At 43.2% G+C, this 14,488-nt stretch overlaps 1 protein-coding gene across 1 annotated transcript in view; it reads right to left on the bottom strand.

The window, feature by feature from the left end:
* Positions 1 to 12,475, bottom strand: part of LOC126195245 (medium-chain acyl-CoA ligase ACSF2, mitochondrial-like) — a 243,221-nt gene extending 230,746 nt beyond the window's left edge. The window contains exon 1 of the mRNA XM_049933773.1: positions 12,346 to 12,475. Within this exon, the coding sequence (XP_049789730.1) occupies positions 12,346 to 12,401 (56 nt within the window). The 5' untranslated portion in view covers positions 12,402 to 12,475. The remainder of the gene's footprint in view (positions 1 to 12,345) is intronic.
* Between the last annotated feature and the right edge of the window lie 2,013 nt (positions 12,476 to 14,488).

Below are 14,488 nucleotides of genomic sequence, written 5' to 3'. Positions count from 1 at the left end.
ATACGACGTCCCGAACGTGGCTGATCATGGAGCTCTGTTTCTGCATTTCCTGAGCCTGTAACTTTCTTTACCCATCACCCATCTGTACTCCTGTCAACAGCAGCATCGCCATACACCGCACACAAACGTTTACGGATATACATCACGGTTTCTTTTTCTACACACAAGAATTCAATAACAGCACGCTACTTGTAACGTGAGTCGTATGTAGACGCCATTTTGACGCTGTACTACGGCTCTGTCATCTACCAGGACCGTTCGAAACTTCTCTGGCGCACAGAATAAACATCAAATGTGAAGTAGCAACACAGTCTAACATAACAGTCGCGACACTTCGCCTCTATTTTGTTGCTACAGCGCCAGCAGCGCCCCAACCGGCCGGTAGGTTGAACTGTGAGTTCGGCGCGATCGTGAAAGCGAATAGTGATAGTTTATTTTGATTTATACAATGGTTTTTACCACCGGGAGCGTTTGTAGGGCAATAAATTGCAGCAACAACAGGAAGAAGACACCACAGCTGTCTTTTTTTTTAGGTTTCCTAAGGATCCTGGGAGGTATATACCATCATGTTACTAAACTGTATCGTCAGGATTCACTTGCAAAATATATGTGTATAAATGATGAATGTTTCGTTTTAGGAGCAGAAAATGGCTAGTTAATAGCAGACGAGAAGACCTTATGAAGAAAGACCCAGTTTACCTGTATAATAATACTAGCTTTTGTTCGCTACATTTCGAACAAAATCGGTTCATGAACGCCGACAATAACAAACTCGTTTGGAATGCAGTACCCACACTGTTTGACATTCCAAATAAACCCCCTCAGCTGACGATGAAGAAGAAACTGCCACAAAGATTCGACAGTCAATCTAAAGCTGTAAAACAGTCCTATGACACAGAAGCAGCCAGTTCGACTCTCCATGTATCAGTGCCAGATTCGTGTGAATCACCAACACAGACCTGCTTTGACGATGAAGTGGTTAAATTAAGTGCAGCTGTTCGTGTCTTACAAAAGCGTGTGAAGTGTCAGAATGTGCAGAAGCGAAACTATTACGGGACAAGGAAAGTGCCTACAGACAGATTGTTTGAAAATCATTCAAATATTTGGTTTTTCGTGAAATGTAATGTAATCAGCTCATTATAGTGTTTTCAGCATGTGTCTCCCACTATCTGGCAGTTGCTTGCCCCACTTAGAATAATATAAAGATGAAGGTCGTGCTTGTGGCAACAGGTGACAATGATAAACACAGTAAGCTTACAGAACGATAAACGAGCTGTCGATCGCTTTTGCATGTAGAGGTACGTGTCTGTGCTTCTTACATGTGAATCTGTGTTTATATTCTTTTGATATCAACGTGGTAAGCTGCAATTCTGTCAAATGTCACAAGTGTTTCTTCACGAATGTGTTGTAGCTTGCCACTCTATTCATGGTTTTTGTCCATACTTGCGCATATTTTAGAATCATTTTTAGAAACGTATATGCCTTCTGATACTACACAAACTCTTGGAGGCAAGAAAATAACTCGAATAAATCGGAAATTACGTAGGAAATGGATGCAAACAAACATTATGCTTACGACGCGTCTGACGTTCACCTTACCCGCCGCTTGGAGCGCTAGTGTCGCTCCATCTGTCAAACGGCAACAACTTTTACAGCAGTGATTGTCGCGACTGTTATGTTAGACTGTGGTAGCAACAAGGACGTTTGTCTATGTATATTAATCTTTTTTTATGTGGGGCATTACTTATCGAATGACCGACGTAGATCGCTGGTGAATGTGGAGAATGAGATTGCTAGTCGCAGTTTCCAGTCTTGTGCCAAGATTTGAAGAACTGATGATGAACAAGCAAGCCCTCCCTTCCCACTGATTCCGTTGCAAGAGTACAATGTACTAACATTAAGAGTTTATTAAAATGTGCTATGTCTACAGTTAATAAAGAGATAATTACTTTCATTCATTTTTTCGAAACTTAAGTAACTTTTAAGTCGGGTATCGTGTGCGAAAGGTTTACATTCACGTCAGGGAAGAAAAAAAAACGTTCCTAAACCACGGATCTATAGTCTTTCATTCACGGAATTACAAGCGAGGGGGTGGGCATTGTTGATATGCATTTGTGTGTAATTTCAAATAGACGTTCCTCAATGACAAAAAATAAAATAAAATAAAAGCGGTTGGTGGAATCAGCACAATAAAATGGGTCGACACGAAGATGTGACAAAATGGCAGAAAGGAGTATGGATGTGCTCATGACCACACCGCAAAAGAAGTTACCTGATTTGTTTGTGTGCCAAGCTGAACTGCCCAACGTGGTCACAAAGAACATTGTACCACTATAGTCCGATCCACGAACGATGGCGGTTCGCGCATGTCGAAGCGTGGACGGGGATGGCATTGTCAACGATTCCAGGCAACAGTTGCGATATGCGCATGCACGTGCTTTCCGTTTGAATGGAGCGTATATCCTGCAAATTATGTCTCTCGCTTGATTGTATAGAATTTTTTCACTTACCGTCACCATCAGCGATAACAGCTTGCAACAAATGAAATACAATTTCACTAAAGAACTCGCTACGATCACGTTTAGTGCTCGCTTTAGCTACTTCATTCAGAGCAGAGGGCTCAGAACACTACTGAACGATCATTGGCTGTATGTGTGGCGTAGGTGCACAGACCGCCATCTTTCCTGACTCCAACTGTAGCAGTGATGTAGCACGGCGTAATAACAGTCGTCGGAAAAGGATTCTAACGGACAAGCACTGCAGACGATTGTCACGCATATTCGACGACGGTCGGTTTCAAACCCGACTGGGACGGCTGCTGTTAGTGAATGCAGGTCAGTCTCAACCGATTTCCGAGGCAAGTTTGCGAAGAGGACTGCATGGAATGGACATTCGGAATAAGACCATTGTTCACAGTGGCACACAGGACCGCACGTGTTCAGTAGACCAAACAACAAAGAAATTGGACAGCAACTAACTGGATCCAAGTAGTGTGGTCCGACGGAAACGGGATTTCACCCTTTTTAATATGATGCAAGGCGTCGAGTGCACTGACACCTCAGTAAGGCATGTTTAGGGGGTACTTTAGGCCGTAGTTGGTTCTGTGGTGTTTTGGTGCTCTTTTTCGTACCACGACGAGTGCCCACTCATTCCGGTTACTGTGACCATAAACCAGAATGCTTGCATCAACATTCTCGGTGACGAGGTGTTGCGTTTTCTTTTACGTCTTCATGACGTCTATGCTTCGGACTGTCCCATCTTCGAAAATAACAACAGCCCCCTCCCCCCCGGTCTAAGCGCACTATTTACTTAGTTGGTTGTGGCAAACCGCCTGTAAACCACATCTAGGCTGACTTGCACACCAATCCTCGTCGTTGATCCGTGAAGTGGATTCGAAACAGGGTAGTCTCGTCTCCCTGTATCGCGAAATCGGTAAGTTAACGCCCTTGGCTCTGAGCACTATGGGACTTAACATCTTTGGTCATCAGTCCCCTAGAACTTAGAACTACTTAAACCTAACTAACCTAAGGACATCACACAACACCCAGTCATCACGAGGCAGAGAAAATCCCTGACCCCGCCGGGAATCGAAAATTTATTGTACAACTATGATGTGACGGAACACTGCGTCTCAAACTGAACAGTCAGCGATATTAATACAAACGCGGAGTAAACTGAATATATCAGAGATCATATAAGACCTTGTAATAAAATTATCTGCATAAACATTAGTCAAAATTTACGATAACATCTACGATATCTAAGCCAGTGTGATACATGGTGTAATCCAAGAAGAACAGATCCATTGTACTCATATATAAAATAGCGATGTCGTGTGGATCACACCATGCTGGATAATGAAGGTACCACAATTCAGAGAAATACATGTTGTGAACATAATACAGTAAGGTGTAACTTCAACTGTGACGTCTTTTAGCGCAGATGAGAAATACATTTAAGTGTGATGGCATAAACAGAACCGTCCACACCAAACATATCCTAAATACGGGTATATAAGTAATTACCAAACAAAGCATTTTGTCACTGATACCTTCATTATTTACATTCTACACATCCACTCGTAATAAATTTTGTTCTATATAACAGGTGACTTGTAAAAAGGAACAAAGCTCGAAACTAGTCAGCCAATAAATAATTAGCAGCTTTCGTGTTAAACGTTTAAAAATGTATTTTCTTCGTAGTTTGAAAGCTCCAAAACGCGACTTACTGTAAACGTTTATGTAACATGGTATTAAAATGGCTATTATTATTTGGATGGACAAAAGAAAGGAGGAAGATAAAGGTTTAATTTCCCATAGGCGACGATATCATTAGAGACGGAGCACATTCGGAGGAACCGATTCGATATTTGCCCTAAACTTAGAGAAATTAAGGCAAATCTAAGTTTGGACGTCGGACGGAAAATGGGATGCCTTTTCATTACTTTAGCCAACTCGCTCGTGATCGTTCGACTTCGATGGGAAAAAATTTAAAATGCATTCTTTCGCCTCAATATTTTGCCTCTGTTTCTGATATATGAGCAGACAGAAGTGCTATTGAGATCTTTTGGACTGACACATCGAAACAATAGCTTCATAAAAAGGTGAATAAAAAAATTAGGTTGACGGATATGAGAGAGGAATCGAGACACAGCTGTCAGGTACTTCGAGGGACCTTCGAGATCAAAAATAAAATTAAAAAAAAAAATACAGGATGGATGTCAATAGACTGACAAAACAGATATTGAAGGATGTCTGCAAAAAGCTACCAAGTTGGAATAAAGGAGTTAAATAATATTTATTGTATGTCTGCTTGTGGATTATGGACACTCAACGGCGATATTTTCAGCGCCCTTACGAAAAGCGGTAGAAATATATCCCGTTAAAAGAGTAAATCTTACATAATTACACTCCCTCTCCCCCCCCCCCCCAACCTCAATCAGGGCCAGCTGCACAATCACACTATCTCCCCATTATCTCACATCCTTTAAGATAGCGCAAATACGGACAGCTGCTCTGAAACTGTCCGTTAAAACACACGTAATACAAAAAAAAAAAAAATGCTAAAATAATTACACAGGAATATGTGGCTGGACGAGTCAGTCACCATGACAACACATTAAAACTTCTCCCTAAAATTTTAAGGAGTAAGCCGGGCAATGCACAGAAAGTTGAAAGTCGTACCGTATTCGCGTCATTCTTAGTTAAAGTGATGCTGCCCCTTGTCCGAATAGAAAACACCATCTGCTGCTATGTGGCGCACTGTGATCTGCTACCCACAACCACCACACGCTGGGGGGGGGGGGGGGGTGTCTCCTCGCCGAAGCAAGGAGCAGTGCGTCAAAGAGCTGAGTCCCACGCGAAGACGAGTGAGAAGGACGTCAACCCGTCTGGTGCCCGGAAGGAGGTGCGCCATGGACGAGCTGTCGACTTCACTAGGCGCTTCTTACAAACTCTCACTTTCAGCAAAAACATTTAGAAACACACAATATGAGAGCAGAAGAAGCAGCAGAAAGTTATATTTTCAGAAGTAAATTGTTAAAGTTAGAATGATAAAAAAGAGCAGTTGTGAAGTGGTCTGAAGAACGGAAAAAGGGACACGATGAAAAGATCATAGAGTATTGGGGAAAAAGAAAGAGCGAATGAGAGGAAATTGAATCTGCCGCCTGGTCCCAAGACGGCCTAAATGGAAGAGAAAAAAGAAATAGCTCCCTAAAGCATTTCAAAGTTGACACTTACACCGTCGTGGAAACAGTCACGGGATGCCTCCTAATATCGTGTCGGACCTCCTTTTGCCCAGTGTAGTACAGCAACTAGTCGTGTCATGGGCGCAACAAGTCACTGGAAGTTCGCTGCAAAAATATTGAGCCCTGCTGCCTCTGTAGCCGTCCAGAATGTTCTTCAAGCTAACCGCGGACAACTGTGGCGCGGTGACATGGCATAGGGCCCCGAAGTCCACGAATGGCTGTGAATGGTATGCAGGTAGCCGAACATAACCATTTTCAAAGACCGGTTCAGTTGCACGGACCTCCTTTTGCCCAGTGTAATACAGCAACTAGTCGTGTCATGGACGCAACAAGTCACTTGAAGTTCGCTGCAAAATTATTGAGCCATGCTGCGTCTGTAGCCGGCCAGAATGTTCTTCAAGCTAACCTCGAACAGCTGTGGCGCGGTGACATGGCAGACTGCCATGAAGTCCACGAATGGCTACGAATGGCCTGCAGGTACCCGAACATAACCATTTTCAGTCAAAGACCGGTTCAGTTGGACCCACGCTACTATGGCGCCACCAACCGAAATCTGGACTCATCTGAGACGGCCACGGTTTTCCAGCCGTCTAGGATCCATGTGAAACGGTCACGAACGCAGGACAAGTGCTGCAGGCGATGTCGTGCTGTTAGCAAAGGCACCCGCGTCGGTCGTCTGCTGCCACAGCCAATTAACGCCAAATTTCGCCGCAGTGTCCTGACGGACACGTCACAAAAACGGTTCAAATGGCTCTGAGCACTATGGGACTTAACAGCGGAGGTCATCAGTCCCCTAGAACTTAGAACTACTTAAACCTAACTAACCTAAGGACATCACACACATCCATGCCCGAGGCAGGATTCGAACCTGCGACGGTAGCGGTCGCGCGGTTCCAGACTGAAGCGCCTACAACCGCTCGGCAACCCTAGAGAGCCTGTATAGGGAGAGATGGCCAACCCGGACGATAAGGCGGCCATTTTTCTGCCAAACTGCGGGCGGGACTTTTGAATGGCCGGTAGTGGAGTAGCGGAGTACACACTCACCGAATCAAAAGCATAAGACAATATGGCGAAATCATTCGTTTACAGCTATAATATACTCATAGTAGCCTACTACGTACAGCACAGGAAAAATTGATACAGTAGCTGTAAAAATTATTCGTTACTTGCATTTATCTCCTTTAAAGTTCGTTTATTAGAAAAATTGCAATGAAAGTAACGTAAATAAATAAATATAGTGTATAGCATTTGTTTTGTATCGGAAGCGCATAACGCAAAAGATTTAACGTACCTGTATTACGTCAGATGAATGAAAGTCGTAAGCAGTTGTTTACTTGTGACACGCAAAAAATGTGAGACGTATTAGTACTTCCTGTCACGTCTTCAAACTTTTTGCATGTCACAAGTAAACAACTGCTTAAGACTTTCTTTCATACATATTTCCTTCATTGCGGGGAAATGCTAACATGCGAAATCCACCTTCGCCTCTATTGGAACAACCAAATGCAGCACAATCTGGCATCGTTTACGAACGTCTGCAGAACGAATTACAGATGTCAAAAACAATATTGTACAATTACTAACGTGTGTACTTCAAACATGTAGGCCTACCGACTTCACCACAAAACGCTTTATTATTTCAACTCGTATTTAAGATCTCAAACGCTAATTACGTACTAAAAACGATATGCAACTAAATCGAACATGCATGCACAACGCATAACAAGTCTCTCGATAATTCAAATACCTTTTAATCGTTTCCAAAAGTCCTCTGAACTTCAATTCAGCTCAAAAGCACGGCGTACATAGGAAGCGGGAGAGACGTTTGGCAGAAAAATGGCGCCAAAGCTAATCAACCAATCACGGGCAACTTCACCTATGGCCACTCTCTCTGTATACAGGCTCTCTAGGCTACGTCCCACATTGATTTCTGCGGTCATTTCACGCAGTGTTAGCAGAGATAAGTCTACGCCAACGCCGCTGCTCTCCGTCCTTCAGTGAATGACGTCGGCCACTACGTTGTCCGTGCTGAGAGGTATTCATCTCTGGGTCTTTCTCTACGATTTTTACCCTCCACTTTTCCCTCAAATCCTAAACTGGTGATCCTTTGATCCCTCAAAATGTGTCCTACCAATCGATCCCTTCTTCTGGTCAAGTTATGCCAGAAATTCCCCTTCTCTCCAATTCTATTCAGTACCTCCTGATCAACCCATCTAATCTTCAGCATTCTTCTGTGACACTGCATTTCGAAAGCTTCTACTCTCTTCTTGTCTAAACTATTTATAAAAAAAAAGGTTCAAATGGCTCTGAGAACTATGGGACTTAACTTCTCAGGTCATCAGTCCCCTAGAACTTAGAACTACTTAAACCTAACTAACCTAAGGACATCACACACATCCATGCCCGAGGCAGGATTCGAACCTGCGACCGTAGCGGTCGCGCGGTTCCAGACTGTCGCGCCTAGAACCGCTCGGCTACAACGACCGGCAACTATTTATCGTCCATGTTTCACTTCCATACATGGCTACACTCCATACAAATGCTTTCAGAAAAGGCTACCTGACACTTAAATCTATATTCGATGTTAGCCAATTTCTCTTCTTCAATAACGCCTTCCTTGTCATAGCCAGTCTACATTTTATACCCTCAGTACTTCGACTATTATCAGTTATTTTGCTTCCCAAATAGCAAAACTAATTTACTACTTTAAGTAATCTCATTTTTGAGACGTTTGCATTCTTTTTTGCCTGCTTCATTTACTGCATTTTTATATTTTCTCCTTTCATCAATTAAATTCGGTATATCTCATGTTACACTCGGATTACTACTACCCCTCGTCTTTTTACCTTCTTGATCTTCTGCTGCCTTCACTATTTCGTCTCTCAAAGCTACCCATACTTCTTGTACTGTATTTCTTTCTCCCATTGTTGTCAATCGTTTCCTAATGCACTCTCTGAAACTCTCTACAATCTCTGATTCTTTCAGTTTATCCAGGTACCATATCCTTAAATTTCCACCTTTTTGCAGTTTCTTCAGTTTTACAGTTCATAACTAATAGATCGTGGTCAGAGACCACATTTGCCCCTGGAAATGTCTTGCAATTTAAAGCCTGGTTCCTAAATCTCTGTCTTACTATTATATAATCCATCTGAAGCCTTCCAGTGTCTCCAGGGCTCTTCCACATATACAACCTTCTTTCATGATTCTTAAACCAAGAATTAGCTATGACTGAGTTATGCTCTGTGCAAAATTCTGCCAGGTGGGTCCTCTTTCATTCCTTACCGCCAGTCGATATTCGCCTGCTACTTTTCTGTCTCTTCCTTTTCCTACTATCGAATTCCAGCCCCCATGACTATTACATTTTCATTTCCCTTCACTATCTGAATAACTTTTTTTTTTTTTTTTGCATCATACATTTCTCAATCTCTTCGTCATCTGTGGAGCTAGTTGGCATAACAACTTGTACTACAGTGGTGGGTGTGGGCTTCGTGTCTATGTTGACTTCAATAATGCGTTCACTATGCTGTTCCTAGAAGCTTACCCACACCCCTATTTTTTTTATTCAGAATTAAACCTACTCCTGCGTTACCCAGATTTGATTTTGTAACCAGAAATCGTATTCCTCCTGCCACGGCCGCCCGGGGTGGCCGAGCGGTTCTAGGCGCTACAGTCTGGAACGGCGCGACCGCTACGGTCGTAGGTTCGAATCCTGCCTCGGGCATGGATGTGTGTGATCTCTTTAGGTTAGTTAGGTTTAAGTAGTTCTAGGGGACTGATGACCTGAGAAGTTAAGTCCCATAGTGCTCAGATCCATTTGAACCTCCTGCCACCTAAATTCACTAATTCCCACTATCTCTAGCTTTACCCTATCCATTTCCCTTTTTAAATTTTCTAACCTACCTGCCCGATTAAGGGATCTGACATTCCACGCTCCAATCTGTAGAACACCAGTTTTCTTTCTCCTGACAACAACATCCTCCTGAGTAGTCCCCGCCCAGAGAGCCGAATGGGGCATTATTTTACCTCTGGAATATTTTACCCAAGAGGATGCCATCATCATTTAACCACACGATAAAAATTACGGCTGTAGTTTCCCCTTAATTTCAGCCACTCGCAGTACCAGCACAGTAAGGCCGTTTTGGTTAATGTAACAAGGCCAGATCAGTCAATCATCCAGACTGTTGCCCCTGCAACTACTGAAGAGGCTGCTGCCCCTCTTCAGGAACCATACGTTTGTCTGGCCTCTCAACAGACACCCCTCCATTGTGGCTGCACCTCGTACGGCTATCTGTATCGCTGAGGCACGGTAAGGTCCATGGTTCATGTTCTACTACAACTTCAAAAGAACAACTTCGAATATTGACCAAAAACTCTGAAAATATTAGAAAATAAAAATATCAGTACTCGATATTGCCATTTTGATATCGATATATCAGTGGTAAAACAATGCCTAGGGATATCGACATTTTTTGGAAAATATACCGATATTTTATCAACAGCCCTAATCTGTACACTCCTAGATAATGTGGTGTTCACCACTACATGTCACGAGTGTGGCCATGCCAGTACTAAGGGAGGCAGGGAGTATTGTGTTATCAGTAGGGAAGCAGTAACAGCAGAGTGTGCCGGTCAGAAAATGTCAGTGACTTAGAATGTGCACTAGTCATTGGATGTCACTGAGTAATAAACCAATCTGTGACATTTCAACCCTCTAAAGCTGCCCAAGTGGAATGTTGGTGATGTGATTGTGAAGTGGAAGCAAGAAAAAACGACCTCAGCTAAATAAAGGCCAGGAGACCTAATGCACTTACGGACAACGATGGTCGAGCATCATGAATGGTGGTTTTAAAAAAAATCGCGTTAAATCAGCAGAAGGAATCATTCGTGAGTTTCAAAGTTCCACCAGTAGTTCAGCTAGCACAAAGTGCATACTGGGTTAAATCGAATGGAGTATAATGGTCGAGCAGCTACTCATAAGACACACATTCCTGTAGCAAAAATGGAAATGAGCGTCTGGCTTTGTTGGCCAGGGGGCTTCTGGCTGGGGAAGTTCGGCCGCCGAGTGGAAGCCTTATTTCAGTTGATGCCACATTGGGCGACTTGCGTGCCGGTGATGACGATGAAATGATGAGGACAGCACAACATCCAGTTCACGAACGGACAAAATCCCTAACCCGGCCGGTAATCGAACCCGGGCCCACTGCAGGGGAGGTGAGCACGTAAACACCCAGCTAAGCAGGCGGAGATTCCTGTAGCAAAGGCTGCGTGATACTTCAGGTGGTGTAAAGAGCGACGACAGTTGACAGTCTGTGACTGAATACGAGTGATTTGGAGTGATGAATCACCCTGTGGCAATCCGATGAGAGGTGTTGGAAATGGCGCATACCTCTAGGACATTACCAGCCGTCATGCGTTGAGTCAACAATGAAGTATGGAGGAGATGGTTTTGCGATACGGGAGTGTTTTTCTTAGTCAGGATGTGGTCCCCTTACTGCGCTTAAGAAAACGCTTAATGCAGAAGGATAAAAAAGCATTTTATAGCATTGTGTTCTGCAAATAGTAGAGCAACAGTCAGAAGATGGCTGATTGTATCAGCATGTCACTGCACTCTGTCTTAAAGGAACATCTTTAAGGCCATGGATTGTGGGCAATAACATTCCTGAAATCGAGTCACCTGGCCATAGTTCTGACCTGGATCTAATGGAGCACCTTTCAGATGAGTCAGAACATCCCAGCATCCAACATCAGTATATTTTTTTGGTTTCGACTCCTAAGGAAGAATGGGCTGGCATTCCTCCACAGATATACAGACACCTCATTGAATGTGTTCTCAGCAGAGCTCAAGCCGTCATAAAGGTGAAGAGTGGACAAAGCCCACAGTAATGTGACTAATACATGTCCAGATATTTTTGATTGGTTAGTGTGTGTGTTGCAAATATTCATATACAGATACCACTATTGTGTTTTATTTCATCCATCCCTGTTCATTTGCAGTGCTCTTTATGATTCGTTTCACGATTAGACAATCCCTGTTCTCACAAAACATTCATTCATAAACTATGGATAGTATGGAAGTACATCTATACAAACCATCTAAACATAAATAAGGGGGACAATAGTGGCCGAATTTTGTGATAAACGGTCGTAACAGCTTCATTCTGAGATTTATGAGGCACATAGAGTGAACATCAGCATAACATTTCTTCTTCCGCCGTGCACGTCAAGTTTTACAGAATAGCAAGTTACTTGTGGTAGAAGGACTCTAGCTTTACTGTGTATACGAAACATATTATCAGATCACAGGAGTGGTACAGTTGCTGAAAGGGTTACATTGCTACTTTCAATGTCCCTGAGTATTGCCCACTATAATCAATTTCTAGCTGCAAACCATAATGTCTGTAGATCGCATTCTTATATGTCAGGTCGAAGCGCTCACTTTGCTTCGCTGAATTCTGGTGATGTTCTGTTTTCTGGAAGCATGCCGCACGCGCTTGGTCTCTGACGCTATTTTCCCCGCTCTCCGCCTGCTCTTCCAGAGTAAGAACTGGACCTGAGTAGCTACGTGTAGCGCACGGCACGTGTGAAAGAGTGACACATACCTCCTTATGCAGAGCAGCACAGCAGTGCCGAAACTGTGCCGCAGAATCACACGCATCGCGTCTGCTAGCTGTGGTCCCGGCGTTGAGCCAAACACTGAACTGAATCGGCGCTTTCGTCACAGCCGAGCTCCACCGAAGATCGCCGAACGCTGTGACGTCTTCAAAACATTAGCGCAGCGCAGCAGCTGAGCAGCTAAGTGCGAGCGTGTGTGTGTGAGGATGATATGTGCATTCTGAGTGCGGGCTGTCCTTGAAATATTTATCTACAGTCTTTAACGCTAAACTGTTAGCGAGGCGCAAGATTGTATTCAAGCGAAATATTGCTCTTGACATCTAGCTTTAAAGGCCTTACTTGCACGAGCAATATCTTATCTTAAATGACAGTAACTGTGTTACACATCAAGGTCACTTTTTTCGAAAGCCGCGCCACGGGACTACCAAGTTCGTCATAATGAGGTTGTTAGCACTTGTGGGCAAAGAATGCCATAGAGAGGCAAAACCGAGAACACTGAATCAAACCGAATAACACAAAGGGGCAATGATGGACAATGTGTGTTTTGCAGTTACAGCTAGACACGAAATTACCTTTGAATAGAGGGCACAAAAGTTTAATATAAATCGTTTCTCAATAGTATGAGTGGCGTTTATATAAACACTGTTAACCCCAAAGGGACATTTGTGTGACAGCTAAAAAAGGTACGGCAGAATACACAGCCTGCAAAATTCAGTTTAGGATCACTTTCAGTTTGTTTTAATACACAGTTTTCTGCACCAAAGATACCGCATATTCGGGTCTAGTGAAGCAGGGGATACAACCCGTCGGCTCTAAATTGTTCATACATTTCAAGTTGAAAAAAACTTTGTGTTACATAGATAAAAAACGGAGTCTTTGACTCACAATCAGTTACATTACGACCTAAACACCACTGCCCATGCATAGTAGCGTTAATACCTAATGCTCTCCATTGTGCATCTTGATAAAGCGGCTTTCCAGTGAATCATTTTATTGTTACGTAATACATGGACGCAAAGTGAGTTTCCACCACCATGTGGATTTTAGGCTTCAGTATCGCAGAGCACGGTAATTTACACTTTCGCGTGGTAATCTGCGTTGGTGCTTCTGATCCGAAATTATAATTTCAAACGCACTGTGAATACATATTTCATTTAAACAATTAGCATAATGCAGTAAAAACAATTACTGGTGTACAGTTCATGAGAGGTTCACAAATTGTAAATGAGCCACTGACATTTCATATCGTGCATTTATTTGCTAGAGGGGGAGGGGGGCTATGATAAAGGATACAGGAACCCAGAACGTATTGCTGTAAATGTGAATCTTGTAAGCGAGAATGAAAAATGGACAAACTGAAATATTTCTTCAAAACTAGAAAAACTGAAACGTGAGTTAACAACTGACACTGAAGAATAATGCTGGAGGGACCTCACCTCTACTATTGTTAAAATATTAATGCCTCGATTATACGCAGGAAATAGACAAGCATCTGCTTCAAAATAAGAACTCCCCTCAAAAGTGGAATAATTTACCTGCAGTATACGAACACTAATCCCAAAGCAAACAAGTGCATTCTCATTATCTTTTTATAGAATAGCTACTGCAATAATTACGTCATTATATATACAGTGTCAAACAGTTTTTCTAAAACATCAAATTTTAATGGAATCGGAACACAAAATACCTACCAGTACTGGAACTGCCCGAGAGTTAATTAATTACGTTAGAAAGCAAATACATAGGCAACGGCCTTGCCACAGTGGATACACCGGTTCCCGTGCGATCACCGAAGTTAAGCGCTGTCGGGCGTGGACGGCGCTTGGATGGGTCACCATCCCGCCGCCACGTGCTGTTGCCATTTTTCGGGGTGCACTCAGCCTCGTGATGCCAATTGAGGAGCTACTCGACCGAATAGTAGCGGCTCCGGTCAAAGAAAACCGTCTTAACGACCGGGAGAGCGGTGTGCTGACCCCATGCCCCTCCTATCCGCATCCTCACCTGAGGATGATACGGCGGTCGGATGGTCCCGATGGGTCGCTTGCGGCCTGTAGACGGAGTTAGTTAGAAAGCAAATACACAAAAAGTAATTCTCCATGCCTTCCATCCAGCAATGAAGTTTTCAATCAC

This window comes from Schistocerca nitens, chromosome 7 (assembly GCF_023898315.1).
Source record: "Schistocerca nitens isolate TAMUIC-IGC-003100 chromosome 7, iqSchNite1.1, whole genome shotgun sequence".
NCBI classification, from domain to species: Eukaryota; Metazoa; Arthropoda; class Insecta; order Orthoptera; family Acrididae; genus Schistocerca; species Schistocerca nitens.
The sequence above is the reverse complement of the archived record's forward strand: the minus strand, read 5'-3'. Positions and strand labels throughout refer to the sequence as shown.